The sequence below is a fragment of the Pholis gunnellus genome (genome assembly GCF_910591455.1).
Source record: "Pholis gunnellus genome assembly, chromosome: 13".
Taxonomy (NCBI): domain Eukaryota; kingdom Metazoa; phylum Chordata; class Actinopteri; order Perciformes; family Pholidae; genus Pholis; species Pholis gunnellus.
In genome coordinates this window covers 11557299-11566527 of record NC_136540.1, presented here as the reverse complement: position 1 = coordinate 11566527, position 9229 = coordinate 11557299, and the positions used below count along the sequence as shown (strand labels likewise).

At 38.2% G+C, this 9229-nt stretch overlaps 1 protein-coding gene across 4 annotated transcripts; it reads left to right on the top strand.

Moving 5' to 3' along the window:
• The first annotated feature begins 593 nt into the window (after window positions 1–593).
• Window positions 594–8778, top strand: il13ra2 (interleukin 13 receptor, alpha 2). 4 transcript variants are annotated; one of them, XM_079171545.1, is made up of 10 exons: window positions 594–805; window positions 1010–1118; window positions 1405–1556; window positions 2858–3014; window positions 3119–3239; window positions 3612–3796; window positions 3982–4136; window positions 4907–5054; window positions 7751–7859; window positions 7951–8778. In XM_079171545.1, the coding sequence occupies exons 2-10, from the start codon at window positions 1040–1042 to the stop codon at window positions 8036–8038; spliced, it is 1194 nt and encodes a 397-aa protein (XP_079027671.1). In that variant the 5' UTR covers window positions 594–805; window positions 1010–1039; the 3' UTR covers window positions 8039–8778. The 4 variants fall into 4 exon arrangements, with proteins under 4 accessions (XP_079027671.1, XP_079027673.1, XP_079027672.1 ...); XM_079171547.1 differs by lacking the exons at window positions 7751–7859; window positions 7951–8778 and adding exons at window positions 5401–5435; window positions 5873–6974; XM_079171546.1 differs by lacking the exons at window positions 7751–7859; window positions 7951–8778 and adding an exon at window positions 5873–6974 and having other exon boundaries at window positions 595–805.
• Window positions 8779–9229: the final 451 nt, after the last annotated feature.

Below are 9229 nucleotides of genomic sequence, written 5' to 3'. Positions count from 1 at the left end.
AAAGCAATTGGAAGAAGACAAAATGTGCTGCAGCTGAAGAGTTGATCTAGTAATATGACCATAACGTAATTTCAGGCTGGCGTTGGGAATTAAACCTAAACCAGTTCTGATGTTGTGTTGATTAGGATTGGATAGCGTGTCTGGGTTTTAGTGCATGAGACATTGATTTCTCTCCATCCTCAACTACGTTATCGTAGCTCCTCCTCCAAGCCCAGTCCTTCATTCATCAGACTCTTCAAAGTCTCATCTAGGGATTTCTCTGTAGATTAAGTGAGGCTTTGTTTTGTTTTTCTTACGACTTTGATGGTGTCACGATTTAGAGCTTCTGGACTGGAATAACCTGAACGGTGACGCAATTACCTTCCGTCACGCTCGACCTCACCCACACAGTGTATCACCATTGACAGGTGTGAATGCGGGATTTTTCCCATGGCGACAGTGCGAATTAGCATAATAACGGCACAAAAGCACTGGACTTACCAAATTGGTTGACAACGCAGAAAAAAAGATGAATTTCGGGAAGGGGGCATTTGTGTTCATCCACACAAGAGCCGGCATGACATGAGAGTGAAAGGAATATTGTTTTATTAAATAGCAGCGGTCTCTGTGTGTCTCCACCCTCTTAAGCTTCCTCCTCCTCAGCACATTATATTTGTATTCACTCCAATACATTATTTCTGCGGATGTGGGATTACTCAACGATTGCCTTCAATAGAGTGAGACGCCTCCTGTGAGCAGCACACACTGTCAAACAGACCACCACCACTGCCAGTGCCCTGGAGCCCCGAACCTGCCTCACGTTCACGTAAGTACATTGTTTAAGTCTGACAGATTTATTTTTTCTAGCAATATTTTATATAATATTATATCAGTCATTCTAAAACTCGTTATATTTAACATCTTGAGATTTGTTCATGCTTAAGACATATATTACAAAGTAGGCTACATTTATATTCTATACTCTATACATTTTTACAAGTTTTTTTAATCTGTATTTGTTTTTCCACAGTCTTGGTTGTAAGCGTGCACACGCATCTGAATGGCGAGTAAATCCTGGCCGACACTGATGCTGCTATTAATAGCATGGCCCGCGAGCACGCATTGCAATGGACCTACAGGTTGGTCCAGATCTGTTTACGTCAATTATTAATTTATTAGTCGCATGCCACTCGTCACTTGTTTATGACTTGTGTCGTTTTAAAGAATACAAAAATAAAAAACTACGTAAAATGCATTTAATGGGGTTCACAATAAATGAATTGTTCTGCAGAGACAGGGAGTTATTGTCATGGAATTGTGTGCAAGAGGGTGCCTGTTTAAACACAGATTGAGCATTAACAGTCATACTAAACATACTTTAGAAGAACGGTGACATTCTGTAAATCATTCTGTTTTCTCTTGCAGTGGATCCTCCTGAGGACCTTGTGATATTGGACCTTGGTCATTTTGGACATCTCCAGATTAGATGGAGCCCCCCAGCCAGTTTGATGAATGTGACAGAGTGCTCAAAACTTTATCAGCTGGAGTACTTCGACACATACAGGAACAGCTGGGCTGTAAGTGCTTTCATTCAATACTTACACAGAGGATTGCCTTAACTTGCCTAATCTCATGCCAGAGATTATCAATATAGCGTGACATTATCAGCTATATGTTAATGAGGCAATTAAAAGGATGCAGTTCATCTCATACCCACATGGTATGAGATACAGACATGAAGATACAGATTTAACAGTTAAATTAAATGTGTTTGATGTCACCATGGAAGCTGCTTTAATTCACAGAACCCTGATAGATTATTTAATTATATGTGAAATAAATATTAGATGATGTGTCCTTAAACTTCAGCCGCTTCACTCTAGATGATCTGCTGCATTCCTTATATACACCACTTCACAGTGTTGAGCCACTTATTCACTGCTTCAGTTCTGTGGAAACTGTACCAGGTTTATTCTTTAGTCTGTTTGGAATTATTCAAATATCAGCATACATACTGTCCATTACATTAGAGTGGAAATCTCCTACAGCTTGATTTAATGAAGGCCTTATCCTCATGTAGTGTATGGAGCAATAATCATCATGCTTAGATGTGTTTCAATGTAAGAACAGGTTCACGTGGCTTAACTTTCATAAAGCTTTGTTGATATTCCATGGGTTATCACTAAATAATTGACTTTCAACACTGTTGAAGTTGTTTTGAATGAGTGACAGAAGTTACCTTTTAGCATTTTCTTATTCAGTTTCTTTTGTTTGTTTTTTGTGAACAAGCCAAAAGTCATAGCTCTCCACAAACCTTCTGTCACTGCGCCATGATATACTTGAGCAAAAATGACTGATTGGTTTTATCTCTGCCTGCAGGATGTTGATAGAACAGGAACAAACACAATAATGTTTCCAGTGAATGCTGGTGTCTGAGTTACAATGAATATGACAGATATGACTAATATGGAATGACGAAGACAATGATCATATCTGTGCCTGCGGTGACAATGATATGACTGATTATTGGGATGGTTGTGCATAAATGGAGCTATTTCACAGCCTCATACAGACCAATTTCAAACAGCAGCTATAAAATCTTGACTTAATTAAAATATATATATTTTTTTTCTGATACATTCATTGTTGGCAGGATATTTATAGTTTCTCATACTTGAATGCTTCAGGACATGATCTTCTCGAGTGAACACCTGAGGCATCACATTTCCACAATAACCAGCTTTGAATACAAATCTCTGGTGGATATTGAAGATTGGGAAGCAAACTTTCAGTCCAAAGGCATCTGTTGAATGTTTGAGCACAGTATATATGAATAAACTGTAATCTGAATAGCGGGATTGTGTTTCTGGATTGGCAGGCTATCAGGATGTCTAGGACGCAGCACAGTGCCCAGTTTGATCTGATGAAAGATGTGAGAGTGAGAGTGTACACCTTGCTGAGTGGACCCTGCACCAACGGCACTATGATCAAGAGCACAAGCTACACTGAACTGCTCCAGAAACCTTCCAGCACAGGTCAGTGCTCCAGGTGTATAAATGGTGGTAAATACATCAGAATGAGATATTTGGAAAATGGATGAATTGACATTGATTGGTTTTAATGGCCTTCCTACCTCAAGGTGTTGTGGGGACTGCAGTCCAGGATTTTGTCTGTGTGAACCATAACAGGCAGTACCTGGAGTGCAATTGGGGGAGAAACCCAAAGATGCCTGCTGACTCACGGCAAAATCTGTATTTCTGGTATGTTATGGGCCCATCAAAGCCCTTTTTAGCAATTTCTTCCGAGGTCAGTTGCACCACCTATTTGGTCCAGAACAAAATATACATTAGATGGATTCCCTTGAAATTTTGTAAAGACATCCATGGTCCTAAGAAGATAGACCCTATTTACTTTCAAGGTCCCCTGAGGATGAACCTGAACAACGTTGGTGATTGCTTGATTTGATTAAATCTACCTTAGTGCCAAGATCTTATTATAATAAGAAATCAAGGCCATTGTCCTTTGAAGAATTAAGATGATGGTATATGACAAACACCTCAACAACTCTCAACAAAACTGTCTGGATGAATAGATAGCACCCATTTAAGCAATGTGTTATGTCTCTTCCCAAGGCACAAGGGGCTGGAACAGGCAGATGAATGCCCAAAATATCTTATCTCAGGCGGAACCAGGAAAGGCTGCAACTTCACTGGAAAATCCCTCCCGGAGTTCACTGATGTCAACTTCTGTATAAATGGCTCCTCTCCTGAAGGTCCCCTGCAAACTACATTCATCTCCTTGGAAATCCAAAACCACGGTACATGAAGGTTTGCCTTAACATGCAAACTTAATGAGATTAGAGTGATTATTATGGCCCTCATGTTTTACCGTGTTTGGCGTCATTACTTGCTCCGCTGGGATCTCATCAACATACATTTGTTTCCCTCTCAGCTTTCTATCACAATCTGTAATCAGTGAGTCATTTGTTTAATGTTCATGCAGTGATGCCTGCAACCACAGACAAGGTGCATCTGCAAACAGGCCCAGACAAGCAGCTGCAACTACACTGGGAAAGCCCAGTTGGGAGCATTCCTGGACAATGTCTAAAATGGGAGGTGGAACACAAACAAGACGGACCTGATGGGAAAACGGCTTCGGTACGTAATATGAGCATTTCTGCTTCAGGTTTTCGGTGGATAGATTTCCACTTCTGTCGATTGTTCAGCTGCAAGAGGGATAAAAGTACTGCAGAACCACCTGCAGAAAACAGGATTAGGCTGCTGTGAGAGGCATGCAAGCATAAAGGGAAGAGTCAAATAATCACTAACCTGCAGGCAAAACAGGCAGACTTGTACACTTAAAAGATCAAATGAAAGAAGCCAGAAGCAGGCAAGTGTAACAGGCAAAACTGGTACCCAAACTCCATACAGCAATGAGCCAGCAGAGATCAAAGAAATTGAAGTGGCATGAATAGGGATTGACTAACAAGGGAAGTTAGAACACGTGAGGAGAGGACAGGTGAAACTAATCAGGGCAGAGCAGACAATCAAAAAGACGGGAAAACTCACAAGAACGGGAAGTGAAACCAAACATGACACACAAGGAGGAAACGGAGGAAACAAAAACCCAAGACCATAACACACATCATCATATAATTTCTTCTTATATCTCATAATGTTCCCATTTCTGCAGTGTAGTTTGGTGCATCACAGCTAAAAAGGGCTGACTAATGTTTTTAAAAGCTGGGTTAATGAGAGTGTTGAGACTGAACCAGTCATAAAACTAGTGAGCTAAATGAGACCAAATAAAGAAATGTTGATTAATGCAGCTTAAAGTCAATTTAGGCATTGGGATATGTGTGTTAACTCTCTAACTCAAATTTTTATTGTACTATAATCATTTCTCTACACATTTTTGTTATTGACAGAAGCTGATTTCAACGAGGCAGAGGAACCTCACGCTGCCCTCCAACCATGACAATCAGAAAAACTGCTTCAAGGTTCGGTCCAAGTTGTCCAAGTATTGTGCCGACAACAGCTTTTGGAGCCAGTGGAGTCGTCCGATATGCCACCCAGGTAATGATGTTTACCAATAACATTGCAGTAAAACCTGTATTTAGTTTTCGTTATTACGAAGAAAACCTAAAAAAAATGATTGTGACAAACAAGCTTATTTTTAAACTTTCCCAGTCAGTCTTTGTCTGGGTGTCCTCATGAGATACACGTAGCAATGTGCCACAGACAACATACACGTTTATGACGTAACCTTAAATTCCTGAGATTTATTTTTAATCTGGTTTTTCTGGAGGATTAATTCAAAATGTTTCTAGGTATACATATTTTTTTTTAAAAAGCCATGAAGCAACTGTTTTGCTTTTACAACATCAATGAGTCCTCATGAGCTACACATATTTTTTTGGAGTCCGTCCTGGAAGACCCTGATGTCATCATAAAACAGTAAGTTTACTTATTAATTGTTATGATATTGCAAAACATAAATTTCATTCAGGTGTACAATATGACATATATCTATTTCAAATATATTATTATTTTAATGCCTTCTGGTCTTATGTCAAATTTAGTTTTACTTAATTTTGCTCTTATCATTATAATTTAGTTTGATGGATACTCTACAACAAAAATGCCTTTAATAAATGTTTAAAAAATGATTTTAGAAGTTGTGAGAGCCATAATGACATGTTGTGGCACAATTATCTGCTTGACATGCCAACGTCTAATTTGTCACTTCAGCAGGTGTGTCAAAATAACAATGAAAGTTCGACAGGATCAAAGCATCATGGCCCTTTTTACAAAACCAAACAAATACAAATGCATAGAAATCATAATTTGCAAACATTTTCTAATTTGTCTACTTGTTTTGTATTTTTTTTTAGCCACTGATGCTGCCAAGATCGGATGAAGGAGCATCTGAGGATTGGGAGCATCCTGAACAAAATGTTATGTTATGATCATTTTGAGAGGTTTAAATGTGATAAATGCAGCAGCGCCGCAAATTTATTTTTTGAGCTTCAAACATGAGATGTCCAGTGGCCTACATTGAACTTTGTGTTCATTTATTTGGAGCAATTTTATTAATTTCAAATTTGTGTGTACTACTTTAAGCACCTTAAGACGGGTTGGTCTCTACTTGTAAATCTAGTTTTTATTTAATTATCTGAGTTTGTGTTGAATTACTTCAATAGAACTATAGCGACTAAAACTGTCTGTCTACGATGTATCCTTGCATCAACGCCTTCCAAGTAAAGAGTGGGAATTGGCCACAACAAGGACTGAAATGCACAGATTAAGTGAGCATTTTTCTCCATTGCCTAATGTGACTACTACTGAAAGGACATTTGAGTCACTTGAGGTGTATAACTGTATTTTTGAAGGTACTGACTGACAGTTATGATCTAACTATGTCTGATAATGTATCTAATCTGAGCGCGTGTTGATTTTTGGTGCTCTAAGGTAAATAAGATGAAGCTGCCAGCTGGATTCCACTGATGCGCTGTACTGTATGGGTACTTGAAGGCTACAGTGTCCATACACATTGCACAAAGACTGGAAGGAAAGGGGGTCAGCAGGGCTCCAGCATTTTATTTTCTCTTTTCAGAAGGTTGTAAGCAACAGCCTATTTCATCTCATTTACAAGTGTTGAAATTAGCCATTCTTGTTAACATCTCCTTTTGGATGTACACCAATGTTAAACTAATGGGTTCTTTGTTTTCATGTTTATTGATTGCCTTCTTGCAAAATGTATTGGCAGTTTAAATTCCTATTCGTACAGAAACTGAAATGGACCTAACGTATCTGTAGCTTTAGCTTGATAAATGAAATTCATTGTCATTCTGCTTTGAAGCATCACGATGTTTTTGCAGAATAAAATGTTTAACAAACTCTGCTGGTCAGTCTCCTTCATTGCACTCCAGGTGACTGACAATGGTGTCCCACAAGGGTCAGTATTAGGCCCCCAGTTGTTTTATGTACATAAATAATATTTATTTTCCTGCTAAATATTGCACTCTGTCTATTTCTATGCTGACGATGCCATCCTGTATACTATTGGCTTTACTGCACTCTTATCAATTGAACATTTTCTTAGCCTTAAAAAAGAAAATAAATATGCATTTCACGAGAGCACAGAGCTTTGATGTTACTACTCTGTGGAGTGTGGCTATATAATACAGCACAACATTATGTAAGTACTTAGGAATTTGGTTTGATTCTAAATCCCACAAAATGTATGAACTCAAAAACTCTTATTGGAGTCTTACACAGGGACAGAGCTGGTTTGTCCTTTCAAAACAGACCATTATACAAACCACTACATTATCTACACTGGATTATAAAGTATATGTATGTTTATGGTGGTGCCACAGTCCTTAAACCACTGGATGTAATTCTACCACTGTGCCGTTTGATTCATTATACCCAAGCCAGCTATCACACTTTGTCCGTGATTTCTGCTTAGCTTGACTTAATTGTCTTATTGTGATGTTATTTATATGCAATTTGTTTGCCAGTCTCTTACTGTTACTGGTATACTGTTATAAAGCGTACGCAATACAAATGGGTCCAAATTACTTGTGGTTCTATAAAATGTCCAAATGGGGATCTCCTGCTTTATTTGGACATTGCGTTGATAATCTATTGTTGTTGATGTAGATTTTAGTTGACTTGTCTTTGTAAGGTTCATGGATAGATGCTTTTATTGATGAAGGGAATACGTAAATAAACCTGAACATTGTGTGTGTTTGCTTTGTTTTTAGAGAAGAAAGAAGTGGCACCTGAACCAGGACGGGACATGGTACCTATCTATGTATATATCGCTCTCGCCATCATCGCCATACTGGTGCTGTTGCTGTGTGTGGGGGCAATGTGAGTAAATATATATATATATATATATATATCCAGGTGCTTTTGGACTCACAATAAAATAAGCTCACTGCAAACTGTGTTTCCATTTTAGGAAGATCTCGAGACAAGGGAAGAAGCCGGACTCTCTGCTCACCACCCTCTGCCAGAAATTCAGTACTCACAGCGGCGGAGGCCTATAAGAAGACAAGAAAACGTGCACCGTCATCGCTCTCAAACACACCACCTCTGTTGAATGTTTTGTTGTAGAATTAAACCTCTCTCATCTTTCAGGGTCACACAATGAAGCTTTCAAAGATGCCACACAGTCATCACCTGAGATTGTGACCTCCTCGGTGGTATTACTATTAGTACATGTTGGGCTGAAGGTTCCAGCAGGTTGCTTCATAGGCTACATGTTATAAAACAGTATTCTATTAATCCAACATAATGCACTGCGGCTTGCTTTTTTATCTATCAAAGGCTTGAATTTACAGGAGCTGTAACTGGAATTGTATGTTTATGATTGTTGTTTTTGTTATGGTTGTCTGTTCACTTTTTGCCAAAACACTTGCCAACTGATTTAGTCAGTAGAGATTACTTTGCAGATGTTGTATTCAGGAGAAATGAGGTATTCTTTGAGAATTTATTTTTGATGTTTTATTATTTGTCTTTGTATTTTTGCCTTAAGTCTTGCCAAATAGTTCAGATAAGGAGTATTTTATTACCATGTCTAAATCCAGTATACCAGGATCATGGGTTTGAAGTGGATTTGTGCTTTGTATTGTATTTAACACGAGTATACTGTTTTATGGGATTTTGGGGTGTATGCTTCACTTCATGGAATTTTTGTATTAACCAAATGTCTACCAAGCCACTGGATATCAGCAGTGTTTTTACTGATTGATTGTGTTGCCTATTTCAAATAAAGGGTACTGTTGAAGACAGAATGAGTTGTAGTTTGGTGAATTACTTTAGGACTGTTTATTAACAGATATTAAATGTATACAATGACTTAATGAAAGTGTAAAGCTGAACCTGGTGAAATCTTCCCCTAGTTGAAGCCTTCCCTTGAAAACTTACATCACATAAACATTTTTTGTAAGACAATTAGAGGTCAGTTCTTTCAATGAAAACGGTTCTGTAAATATATAATTAACATCTGCATAAACATCTGTCATGACTGAAACAGCTGGAAATACTTATAAATACTATTTTTATTCTCTGTTGTATATACGCCTTATGATATAGTTGTATAAACAGTAACAATGATAACTCTCTGTTGCAATATGTGCATAATGTTTCTGTAGTTGTCTAGCTGCGTCTTCACAGAATCAAAATGTTTTTACAATTTCCCATAAGTCAACCTCGATACCAGCTATGGAACAACAACC